General features: G+C 40.2%; 1 protein-coding gene across 14 annotated transcripts in view; it reads left to right on the top strand.

Annotated features, from left to right (window-relative positions):
- SMARCA4 (SWI/SNF related, matrix associated, actin dependent regulator of chromatin, subfamily a, member 4) overlaps positions 1–13,394 on the top strand; it is a 92,141-nt gene that overhangs the window by 71,440 nt on the left and 7,307 nt on the right. For 9 of the 14 annotated variants that reach the window (XM_039337270.1, XM_039337275.1, XM_039337269.1 and 6 more), the window contains 5 exons: positions 315–542; positions 758–856; positions 1,101–1,178; positions 3,642–3,869; positions 11,461–11,714. In XM_039337270.1, the coding sequence (XP_039193204.1) occupies positions 315–542; positions 758–856; positions 1,101–1,178; positions 3,642–3,869; positions 11,461–11,714 (887 nt within the window). The remainder of the gene's footprint in view (positions 1–314; positions 543–757; positions 857–1,100; positions 1,179–3,641; positions 3,870–11,460; positions 11,715–13,394) is intronic. The other 5 variants (XM_039337278.1, XM_039337279.1, XM_039337280.1 and 2 more) reach the window with 3 other exon arrangements.

Raw genomic sequence — 13,394 nt, forward strand, 5'->3', positions numbered from 1 at the left:
CCTGGTACAGTACAGAACATTAGTCTTCAGTTGGTGGGTTGGGACACTCTGCCAGTTCACAGGTCAGCCAGAGACCTGAGGAGCAGAGAGTTAAACAAAGCATTTCCTCTTATCTGTGGGATTAGAAATGGGTCTCCAGAGGCATGTTTTGGTCTTGAGTCTATTGGAAGGCATGAATGCTGCTTTCATAAAAAGGAAGAGCTATCCGGTCTTGGGCCCCTCTGCTGGTTCAACATTGCCTCTTCTGTCTTTAGAAGAAAGGCAGTTGAGTGTAGTTCTTGAACAGTGAGGGAGGTCTTTGTCTACCACTCTAGGACCTGCAGGCACAGGATCGAGCACATCGCATTGGGCAGCAAAATGAAGTCCGAGTGCTGCGCCTGTGCACTGTGAACAGTGTGGAGGAGAAGATACTTGCTGCAGCCAAGTACAAGCTGAATGTTGATCAGAAGGTGATCCAGGCTGGAATGTTTGACCAGAAGTCCTCCAGCCATGAAAGGCGAGCTTTCCTGCAGGCTATCTTAGAGCATGAGGAGCAAGATGAGGTAAGGGGCGATGAGGAGAGTGGGAGGCGGCTTTCTCCATCTCTCATGCGTGACTGAGGAATGTGTTGTGCCTCGATCCCTGCTCTCTGTAATCCTGAGGCCAAGGGACTGTGGGCTGGAAGGAAGCGGCATGAACCCTAAGAAGTGAATTTGAGTGTCAGTGAAAGGTGCTGGATTGGCAGCCCTGGAGACTGAAGTCCTCTATCTATCCACAGACCAGATACAGTACGGGCAGCGGCAGTGGCAGCGCAAGCTTTCCCCACACTGCCTCAACCCTGTGCCTCAACTCCGACTCGGAGGAGCCACCTTTAAAGGTGAGAGGGGTAATTCAGTCGCTGCGCCCGTCCAGCCCTTAGTCCTCACTGTTTAAGACGGTCAGCAAAATTGGCCAATACCAATGGGGAGCATCTGCCACATGGCTACTGTCCATTGAGACCACCGGATATATTTTCACACGTAGCCAAATCAAACTTGAGATGGTAAAACAATCAGTATAAAACTCCAAGCACACGAACTGCCGTGCAGGAATTAAATGGGAGAAACTTTGAATTTTTTCAGGAAGAAGATGAAGTGCCAGATGATGAAACGGTTAACCAAATGATTGCCCGACATGAGGAAGAGTTTGATCTTTTTATGGTGAGAATGGCTATTTTGCTTGTTGTATGTCATAGAGGTCAACTTTATTCTTCTAGGTTCAGCCTATTACTTGAGGAACATTAAGTTAGCTACATTTTGTTTAGGAAGTCAGTAGTGGATGCACTCACGCCAGAGGAAAGCAGGGCATATGTGCAGAAAAGGGAGGAAATACATATTGATGAGACTTTTGCAGATCCTTTGGATTTCATAATACTTGAGAAAAATAGTTAGTATGGGCAAAGAATTTTGGATATTCCATAGATTTAGAAGATTGGCAAAAACTTTGGGATCGAAATATCAAACTTACTAAAGCGACTGCATATAAGGAGAATTTATATAAAATATTGTATAGATGGCATGTGACACCAGTTAGATTAGAGAAAATGTTTAAAAATGTATCAAATATTTGTTGGAAATGTAAACAAAAACCAGGGACTTATTATCATGTCTGGCGGATATGCTCTAATGCAAAGAAATATTGGTTTAAGATTCATATATGGTTAGAAAAGATGATTAAAATGCAGATAGAATTTAAACCCGAACTGTTTCTACTAGGAATATTAGGATTTAATTATGGAAAAGAGAATGAATACCTAATATTACATGTATTAACAGCTGCGAGAATTAGTATTTGCCCAATTTTAGAAAAATGAAAAGCTACCATCTGACCAGATTATTATAACAAAAATATTGGAATGAGAAAAATAGTTCCAAGGCATTAACCAAATATCATTTAATTCAATATAAGCATCAGGGTTCTTTCATATGTGTGCATGCGCGCGCGCACACACACACATACACACACACACACACACACACACGAAGCTTGTTATTCTCTGTGCTGTTTTAAGGTTGTTTTGAGATCCAAGAGAAGCCTCATGTTACTGGGGAGGATAAGATGATGGTTATTGATACAAATGTCCACTCAAAAAATGAAAGAGCAAGCAAGAATAAGCAAAATCCTTTCCCAGCATGTATACTTCATATAGATACTTATGACTTGTTATGGTATTGGGACAAATAACACTCTTCAGCTGTTTTCACTTTAGCCTACCTCCAGTCCCTCCAAGTTGCAGTTTGCCTTCCTAAGGAAAATGCCCCCTTCTCTCACCCATTTCTGTCCCACCTCGTCCAATAGTTTTAAGTCCTTCTCCTTCCAAGTATAGAAAGGAAGTTGGAAAAGGATGGAAAACAGAAGTCCCCTGCCTTCAATTCTGGAGGAAAGTGAAGTGTCTTTTGAGTCAAACCTGCCTCCAAGGGGCTTATAGGCACATCCATGTTGGGAAAATTGAGCACTGATGCCAAAAGTGAGTGTCCCTTGCCTTCTAATTTCCCAGTCTAACCTGTATTCCTGAGACTCTGGTGGTCTCAGCCAGGAACAACCACTTTTATTCTTGCTGTACTTATTGAGCTGAGCCAACATCAACTATTTGCCTAACTATTTATATAAGAAGTGATGAGAGACATAGGCAAGCAGGAGTCTTCTTTTCCATGCTCAACTACTGCATGGGGAAGAAAATACTAGCCGGACTGGCAGCTTACTTCCAAAAAAACAATGTGTATTGTAGCATATTGAAATTGTATGTATATCAATATAGCAGTGTTAATTTGAGACCAATACAGTTTTCTGAATTCTTGAAAAAAGTATACCTGCGTTCATCATGTGTTTTCACATAACTGTATAAATCTGTTTCTTTAAAAAAAAAAACTTGGAATATACTTGAAGTGATGTTTCAGGTTTCAGAAATTTATCAAACCAAGAAACTTGGGGGAAAAACTTGGGGAAACTTGGAAAAAATCTTGAGACCAATAAGACTGCAGTCCATTTTCATCCCTTTAGATCTCAGGAACCACTTTTTTAATGAAGAGCCAGTTTGTTGTGCATAGTTTTTATTTACTTACATTTTGATGATCTAAAGCAGACTTCAAAGTGGCACTAGGTGGGAAGCACCAGTGTGTCATTTCATTCTGTTTCTAATATTGTTGTATTTTAGAGTCTAGAATAGAATAAATATTGGAATACAGAATAAAGATGGAAAGCTGAAAGATTCTTCTATTCCATGAAAAGAGATAATCTCACTCTAAGGCAGAGATTGATTGATTGATTTTAAATATATCCATATTCCAGCATTTTGCTTGGTAATAATGAAAAGTTTACTCCATCATATCTGAATGTTGAAACGGACTATTATAGACTTTATTCTTCACAAAAAATTGCAAGTATTGTTTAGTTATTCAGAATCTCTTAATAGTTTTCCAACTAATTTGCAAAATTAACTTCAAACATTTAAGACTGATGGTTTTCCTATACCTCATAATTCCTCTTTAATTAAGACTGAGAGGACTTTGTTAAGTTGAAATGATAGACTTGCACTCGTTCCCGTAAATGACTATATTGAGCATAAAGCTTAGCAGTCCAAGGCTATACCACATGTAGTTTACGTTGCTGTTCTCCTTCTGCAGCGCATGGATTTAGATCGCAGGCGAGAGGAGGCCCGCAATCCTAAGCGAAAGCCACGATTGATGGAAGAGGATGAGTTGCCCTCTTGGATAATTAAAGACGATGCAGAAGTAGAAAGACTAACCTGTGAAGAGGAGGAAGAGAAGATGTTTGGCAGAGGTTCCCGTCACCGTAAGGAAGTGGATTATAGTGATTCCCTGACTGAGAAGCAATGGCTCAAGGTATACATGGTACAGCATCGTTCTCCAATGATTTTCTCAAATTTTATTTCTACCTATCTCTGTGTTGTCTGTGTGTCTGAATGTTGAGAAAATACCCAACACAAGAAGTTTTGAGAGTTAGCTGAGTTTACGCAACCAAATTTCAATTTTGATACAGTTCTTTTGACGATTTCTAATCGTGTGCAGTGACACTCTTTCACTGCTAATCCCTATTTTTTTTGTATTAAACATGGTGGTATGTTTTAAAAATAAATGTCTTCGGTGCCATTCAAAACTTCTGTTGGGTATTATCAACTCAACTGTGTGGAACCATGTTGCTAAACTTAAATTCAATTGATCTCCTTGACAGATGTCAAACATTTCAGATGCAGAAAGCCTACTTACTATGCAGCTGAGTGTGCCCTCTTCTTGCCTGTCCCAGCAAACATTTCATCCTATTTGTTGCTGGGCAGTGATCCAGAGATTGGATGTTCTCCGTCTTTGGCCATTAAGAGGCAGACTGGGGGTGGGGGATGGGGAGAAAAAGCTGTCCCTGAGCTAGACTAGGAGGCATCACCCTTCCTTCCGTGATCCAGTCACTACTACTGCAGGAGAAAAGGGCAGGCTTAGTTAGCTGTGATCTTCTAGGACACTATCCATTTGTAAAATAACCCAGAGATGGTTGCTTTGTGCTTTACTTAGATCCCCACCTTTCTGCTCTGTTTACCACTGAAGTATGTTAAGAGGAGAGAGTGATGATTGAAGTTAAGAAGGAGACATATGACTGTTCATGCAACGTTCTCAAAAGTTTTTGCTGTAATTCATCTTTTGAGTCTTGGAGCTAGAGAATCTTGTTAGGATGTTCTCCTCTCTTCTGTCTTGTTACCAAAGGTCATCCTGGCAAGCCCAGGCTTCCAGGCATTTTTGTACACTTCTAAGGATAAGCTACAGAAAGCATCCCTGATTGATGTGCCTGCTCCACTCAGCACTTGTTGTTCTTTGTTTCTCTTACTCATAGAGGGTATTAACTCATTCTTGCTGGAGTTCTGTAAACTGGACCACAGGAAAAACAGTGTGAATTTAAAAACTGGAATCTTTTTATAATAGTCACTAAGAAGACCTCATGTGAAAAATTATCTCTCTTAAGAAATCAAAGAAGTCAAAGTAACCTGCAGTTTGTTTCCTGGCATTTTTGTACTAAACTTCCTTTGTTGTATATAATTCCTTCGGGGCAGAAATTTAGCTATAACTTCTATTATTATAAGTTGAAAAAATTACTTTTTCAGAGATAACATGGCCTGTTTTTTTTTCTTTTGAAGAAGCATTGAGGCTATCATAGAATTATAAGATTTTTTTTCAAATAATGAATTGAAACTCCCTATCTTCAAAGGAATATGTAATTGTTGTACACCTTAAAGCACGGGTGTCAAACTTGCCAAGTCACGTGACGTGTCATGACGTATTGTGACTTTTTTTGTATTGCCGGAGCTGAGGTGGGCGCAGCCTTCATATGATGCAACCGGCCCATGAGCCGGCAGTTTGACACCTCTGCCTTCAAGTGTGCTATTGGAAAAAAATAATGGTATAAGACCACTTTTCTCTGAGATTTTAATTCTGTTCTGATGCAGATCAGAGTAAATGCTTTTGGACTACAGCAGTGTTTCCCAAACTTGACAATTTTAAGGCATGTGGACTTCAACTGCCTTAAAATTGGACTTCATGCCTTAAAATTGTCAAGTTTGCGAAACACTGGACTACAGTGATCAGATGCCATGCAAAGCATTCCTTCGTTGTGGGATTCTTTTGAAGTCAGTTATAAATTCTAGGTAATCCATGCCCATGTTCCCTCAAACAAACTCTGATGGTGGATTTGGAGGGGGGAACATATTGAAATTCTATGATGGGTTGCATATCCAAGATCTCTGCTCCAATCCCATTTTAAAAATTATGGGTAAACTAGAGTTAGAAAACCTGCATCTGAATGTTTGTATTGCTGCGCCCACTCAGTATAGATTGCTCTTCATCTGATATTGGCATAAGGCAACTTATAAAATAACAGTTGCTTTTCTGCTTAGATATTTAGGGTACTTATCAAGTTTGTTATAGTGATTATGATGATTTCATCAATAATGGCCATACTTTTATTAGGCTCTTATCCAAGTCAAGGGTAGATGGATATGTCAGCAAGATTGCAACATATCAGGCAGAATTACTAGCTGACTTAATAGATTCACTTCTATAATTATGGTGGACATGAAACTGCTACATTGGTGGTGTTATGAAGATCGGCGTTCGTTCAACTTCCTCATGTAAAAACATCTGATTCTGAAATCGATGTCTGTTTTGCTGAAGAGAAGGAGATTAATTAATGTTACAGAATTTGAAGTGATGGTTCCTAAACTGCTAGTCCCCATAAAACTGTAACTATGTCGACAGATACAAGGCTACGAGACTGGGAATCCTGGATTTCACCTTTACACTTTCAAATTACACTTGGGTATTATAACTTGGATTTCATACAAGATCTGGACCCATCCAGAATTCCTTAACTTTCCTATCCTTAGCAGAACAGCTTCAGCCTCTGTCAGCAGGAAGAGAACTATGGTACTTACTGGATTAGTTTGGATCAGAAGTGAACTTAAAGCATTGCTGAAGATATACTTGAAAGTCTGGGCTTTTCTCTCTTTGGATTTTTAAAAAATAATTTTACATGTAGGCTCCAATTTGTGGAAACAGCAGTTCCTTATATGGCTGAAAAAGCAGTGAATATGCATTACAGATAAAAAAGTTGATGGCCTCAATGATACAAGATAGTTGCTGATTAAAAGAAAAGTCAGCATACAACGAGCAGTTTTCATGGCTTCAGTTCAATATTTAAGATTAAAAGGCAATAATTTCATTCGCTTCAGTAATACTTTTTATGGAAAGAAGTTGACTTCTGCAATCAAGTGTGGAATATTCCAAATTAATGTTTGTTAAGAAAATGGATTAATTTTAACGTGATAATATTACCAAATCAGCCTTTGGGCATTGAAAGTAGAGATTATATGTGTGGGCTTATGGAGGGACACTCTGTTTATTCACTTCCTAAATACAAAATGGGAATAAGAAGAGCGTCAATGTATCAAGATCAAGTCCTATTATAGGATTATGTGGTATTTGCAAATGACTCACTGATACAGGATAGAAGCTTCATCAGGTGCCTTCTTACTGAGGCATTCAACACTTTTATTTAACAAATGAAATAATTCTAAGAACAGAGCCTACAGCAAAATTGTTTGTGACATTGTTTGCATGTAGGTAAAGCAACGGACCTCTTGAATCATCCCAGTGATTGGACCACTGCCCAGCAACAAATGGAAAAGAAAATTTGGTCTTAACTATTAATTTTCCTTCTGTTTTTTAATGGGCAGTAATCCAGCACGTGCCTGTTCTAGGATACCTGTTCACTATGGGGCCTGTTGGTGGGTGGGCTCCTTATTGCTAGGCTAAGAGTGACTGGTTGTCCAGAGGAAGAGGTGGTGACCTTTTAGTCCAGCCCATTTATATTTTCCTTAGCATCTGCCCCCATTTGCTGGGCAGGGAATATGCCTTCTGTCTGGACTGCTACCTATCAAACAAGTAGAAACAAAGAAGGTAAGACCAAGTTTTCTGTTTTATGCCATGTTTGAGGGTGGCAGGGAGAAAGATAGCCTAGCCTTTTTTGCTTCTACACAAAGTTATGTCAAAAAGTAAAATGTTTTAGCAAAGGGGAATGGCGTTCAACACTTTACTACAGAAACATAAAGTAAAATTAGAATGACCTGCCAAGCAAGGTTTTTGCCTCTACTTCTTTTGCAGATCTCTTTGTTATTTTTTTTTGTAGATGTAATGTAATAAGTTCATTTTTTAATCTAAAAATTGCACAAAAGTATGCAAGTTAGATATAAAATGTTAAACAGGTGCTACTATTATGCCATGTAGATCAATAAGAGTTTTTTTTTAGAGATAAAGTCACAAACAAATCGGTCTTCCTCTAACAAAAGAACCGCTAATAAGAGCTGTAGCTAAGAGGAACAAAAGCACTTCCCATAACTGTATTGAATCAATACGTACAGTAGGTTTTGCTGGGAGGATAACAACAATTGCCATAACAGAAAACAGGAAGCTAACCATTTTGTAGGAGGAAAATTACTCAGATCTGGTTTATTATATAATGGAGTTGTGTGCCTAATTACCCTTTCTCCAGTTCTGTTTCATGTACCAGTGAAGGTCCACAACATGTTAAATCGGGAACTTTGGCTTCTCTCTGCAATGTGGCAAATGCTGGCTGATAAAAAGGGGTTTAAATGTATGAATGGGTTGTTGTAAGAAGGCTCCACAAGGCAAACTCAGTGATGGCAGCCTTCTCTAAGATGGGTCCTGCTAATAGAATGATAGCTCCCTTACCTACCTTTTATACATGATATGAATTACATGGGCCAAACCTCCTTTATGGCTTTTCCTTTCTTTTTAGCCCTGAGAATTCCTGCTTGCAAAAGTATTCAGCAACTCTAAATAGCTGAGCTATGGATTCAAAGAGAAGAAAGGTTGTGTTCCCAAATGGACAACCAGGTGCCCTCTGGGTTTCAGACTATACTTTCTACGAGACTTTGCCATTGGAGAGGCTAGCTATTAATCCAAAATATCTAGAAGGAACTAGGCTGCCTCATCAACAATAGAGGCTTGCAAGTGAAATTATTTCTGCTTCAAAACTAAGGCAAGCTTTTGTTATGTGACAGTTATGAAGAAGGAGGTTCTAGTTCTGTCCCACAGAGATTTTTCTTTTTTCTTTTTAGTCCCCAGCAAATTTCTATTGGTTTTCTCTTAGCCTTATATACCTGCAGCCTTTAAAAGCATATGACACCTTCTTCAGGAGCCCAGGCAGCATCCTCAGAAGTATAAAATATGTACAGAACACTTCTCAAGATTCCAATATGGCTCCAGCCTACATATTTTACTTCAGCCTTTAGGAAGAGATTTAATAATCATGCCAGAACAGCCTAGTCCAGTGATGGCGAACCTTTTAGAGACCGAGTGCCCAAAAACTGGCCCCGCCCCTGCTCCACCCCCCCCGCCCGCCCCCGCTCTGCCCCCCCATTGCCCGTCCCACTTGCCCACAGGACCACTCACCGCCTCCAGGACCCGCCGCAGATCGCCCAGGCAGCCCAGCAACGCTATGGCGGCCACACCCTCTGCCTACACCCTGCAGCATCAACTGCATGATGGGGTGTGAGGGCAGAGTCTTGTCTACGCTGCCTGGCTGCCATGTCCTTGGCTGCGCTGCTCCATCTGGGCCACGCTCGAGGGCAAGTTTCCTTCAGGGGGGCTGCTGGAGAGGAGAAGGTCACGGGGGGAGGCAAGGCTGGGGCAACGGCACGTGTGCCCACAGAAAGGGCTCCGAGTGCTGCCTCTGGCACCCGGGCCATAGGTTCGCCACCACTGACCTAATCAGTGGCATAGCAGTATTCCACGTCTTATATCTTTTCCAGATATCCACAAATTAGTCACTAACAGACACATAGACACCAGGAGAGAATGGAAGGTACAATTGTTCGTAGTTCTTTGATTAATTACATCCCATTCTCCTTTCTCTGGAGGAGGCTTTGGCTAAGCTGTGAAATGCTGGTACAGTGGAAGGAACTGAACAGAAACAGTCTTGCCCATCCTTGTATTTTTGTTCCAGTTGTGAGAGAAATGCAGAACAAGAAGTTCTGTGTATGTCAGGTTTCTGCACTGCTCTGCGTATTAGCCAATGTTGAAACACGTTACTTGTAGTATAATAAAAGAGACCCATTCCATGAATTCACGTAGAAGTTGTCTTTCTTACTGTTTTGAAGAATGGAGTAAATCAGAGTTGTTGTAGCTTTCTCTCAAAGGCCAAGCCTTAAAAAAATAAAACAAAAAGAGATCTCTGAGTTAGTATTCGCTTACATTCAGTCAAGAACCTTTCCTTTCTATTACACTTGTTCTTCACCATTTTTCAAGTTTATCAGATTCCATATAAGATAAACAAATTCTACATTTCAGTTCCTTATCAGCTGGCATTGTGATTTCTATGGCCTAGTTTTTTTCTAGGTCAGAAAACACCTCATGGTTGTACATGTTGTTGCCTTGTTGCAGGGAGGGTGGCTGATGCTAGATGTAATGAAAAAGGGCCTTGGAATCTCAGGCTGTAATTTCCAAGGCACATTTCTGTTCTCCTTGATTTCTTCAAACAATAGCATAATTAAATAGATTGCTTCCCTTGTTTGAAACTGCCAAGAATAGCTCATTAATATATTGAGTCTAATGCTATATATTTGCCTACCAATGATTCTCTCCTAGCCTTATATATTTCTTGGGCAAAGAGAAGTATGGGTCATGAGGAACCCTCTTATATTTCCCACTATCCAAGATCAGAAGAATAGAGCTGTCACCTATTCATTAGAAAGTGGGATTTCAGTCATAAATTGAACGTGCCTTGAGTTTAAAACCTAGATGTTCAAGGTGGAATGAAGAATCGTTGGACCTATTTACATGTATATATCTTAATTAATTAAACTATCATTCCTTTTCCCACATCTATTTTCAGTATGCCATAATTCACTGTAGGTTAATTAATCAGTTTTCTCTTAGGGTCTGAACTAGCAAATTATGGATAGAATTGGAGACAAACAATTATTTCAAAGAAAACGTACAGCAAGTATAAAGATAGTGCTGGGACTTGGTAGATAAAAGGAGGACTGCAAATAAAATTAAGTGCTTCCTTCTCCCAGACTGTTAGAAGTTTGATGCTACCAATTAAAATTTTTAAGGAATTAATGCTTTTTATTTCTGTATTGCAATATTAAAGAATGGTCTGCTTGATTTCATTCTTTTTCATAAAGTACATCTCATAAGAGGTCCTACAAAGCTATTTGAGGTCAGGAACTCTGCTTATTTTAAATGTCATGTAAGGTACAAATGATGAACCATGTTGGCAGGCCATTCTCCATGTAAAGACTTTCCATGATTTGCTGACATTACAAAGCTGTCGCAGTTTCATCTCTAGGTTCCTTTGCTCTGAATGTTGAGTAAGTGAGATCCTCTAGCCATATATGACTATAAAAATGAAAGATGGGTAGTTTTACTTCTGAGTTTTCCTACTTCTGTTATACATGGCCTTCAGTCAACTTGCTTCTTTTCCTCTTTTACTGTGCAATCTGAAGCATAAAAAATTATGGCTAATGGGTGGTTAGTAGCCTCAGGTCTCCTTGCTGCTTTGGAAGAAATTGCAACAGAACTGGCAGGAAGGGGCATCCCCACAACCTGCTCTGCATGGTTTCTACAGAGTCTTCTGCCTGTTGGCCCTGTTTAACATGAGAAGAAAAGCTTGTAGGTAAGAGAACTAGTTTTCCTTTCCACCTTTTAGTGTTGCAGCCTTCCATGATCCATAACTGACTACCCTGGGAAGTGATGCCTTTGGGGAAGCAGCCCATGTAGACATCCCATTGCCTCACTGTGCTTAGGTGGCTCGGCTGTGTGTGAATGTTCACGTTCAGTCATTTCACGGTGTGCTGTTGTCCCGCTCGCTTTTTGTTGTACGTGGCTGGCTGACTGCTGTTCTTATCATCTGTGATAGGCCATAGAAGAGGGTACCCTAGAGGAGATCGAAGAGGAGGTGCGTCAGAAGAAATCCTCCCGCAAGCGCAAGAGAGACGTGGATGTCAGTTCCTCAACCCCAACCACCAGCACTCGTAGCCGGGACAAAGACGATGACAGCAAAAAGCAGAAAAAGCGAGGCCGGCCCCCTGCTGAGAAGCTCTCTCCAAATCCACCCAACCTCACTAAGAAAATGAAGAAGATTGTGGATGCTGTGATTAAGTATAAAGACAGGTAACCGAAAGAAGGGACATTTCTCCCCTATAATTTTACATTTTCATATCCTCAGCCATCAGTATTTCTCCTCTGGACAGATGTTTGTTTAGCAGTATCTACATATTTATTGATTCTGCTGCCTCTGGACTTTGAAGGGGAATCCAGCATGATGTGAAATACTGGAATTTATGTGAAAAACCAAGACTACAGGTAGTCTTCGATTTAGGACCACAATTGAACCCAAAATTTCTGTCGCTCATTAAGACAGTTGTTAAGTGAGTTTTGCCTCATTTTATAACCTTTCCTGTCACAGTTGTTAAGTGGATTGCTGCAGTTGGCAACACAATTGTTAAGTGAATCTGGCTTCCCCATTGATTAGCTTGTCAGAAGGTGGCAAAAGGTGATCACATAACCCTGGGCCACTGCAACTGTCATAAACGTGAGTCAATTGCCAAGTGTCTGAATTTTGGTCACATGACCATGGGGATGCTGCAGTGGTTGCAAGTGTGAAAAATGGTCATAATTCACTGTTTTCGATGCCATTGTAACTTCAAACGATCATTAAATAAATTGTTGCAAGTCAAGGACCAACTTATGCATATCAGAGAGATAATGTTGAGAAGTGAAAAAGTGGAATGGAGTAATGGGAAGTGAGTATGAGTGTCATGCTGGAACAGTTACCCAATATATTGGCTGCCTTATGAGTGAAGATAAAGGTTTCCCCTGTCCAGTCATGTTTGATTCTAGGGGGCAGTGTTTATCTCCCTTTCTTAGTAGAGAAGCCAGTGTTGTCCAAAGACATTTCTGTGGTCATGTGGCGAGCATGACTATATGCCAAGGCACACAGAAAGCTGTTACCTTCCCATTGAAGTGGTACCTATTTATCTACTCACATTTGCATGCTTTTGAATTGCTTGGTGGGCAGGAACAGGAGCTTACCCCATCATGCAGCACTCGGGTCTTAAATCCGGCTGTCAGCTTTCCAGCTGATAAGTTCAGCATCTTTAACCACTGAGCCACCGCACCCCCTGCCTTATGAGTACAAAAGCTCAATTTTTCAGAGAGTCAGAGATGGTAGCAGCAAACCACTCACAATGTCTTCCTCCCCTCCATGAATCTTTTGCACAATTGGAACTACAACTTTCAGAATTCCTAGCCAGTTTAATGTCCCATTATATCTGAAGGGCATCATATTGGAAAAGGCTAACATTGATCCTTTCTTCTAAAACTATTCTCTGCCAGAGCCTCACAGCTCTGAATTTTCATTACAGTAAACATAATTGTTGCCTAATGTTAGATAAAACTATTAAGCTTCCAGTCTTGACAGACCTATGACAAGCAATTCACTTCCCTCTCTTCTATTGTGAAATAAAGCTTTGGTTTTAACAGATATTGTTTCTCAGGTCTGATTCACCCCATCAGTGCTGCTCTCCTGTGTTTTGACAGGCTTCATCCATTGCATGCCAAGATTTCAAATTCTTCAGCTAATGTAATGCTTCAGAGCCACATCAGAAAATATTTGTATGATTAAACCTTAACAGTGGGGGAGGAGAGCAATTTTCAGTAGGAAGATAGTATGCCAGAATAAGATACCAAACTTTTTCTTTCCAACCATAATTTAAATTTTCCTACACATTATATACATAAAAATTGATTTGTTGTGCTTCATATTAATAAATACACATTAATCCTGCAGAT

The sequence above is a fragment of the Crotalus tigris genome, unplaced genomic scaffold (genome assembly GCF_016545835.1).
Source record: "Crotalus tigris isolate CLP2741 ecotype Arizona unplaced genomic scaffold, ASM1654583v1 scf7180000017673.840971, whole genome shotgun sequence".
NCBI lineage: Eukaryota > Metazoa > Chordata > Lepidosauria > Squamata > Viperidae > Crotalus > Crotalus tigris.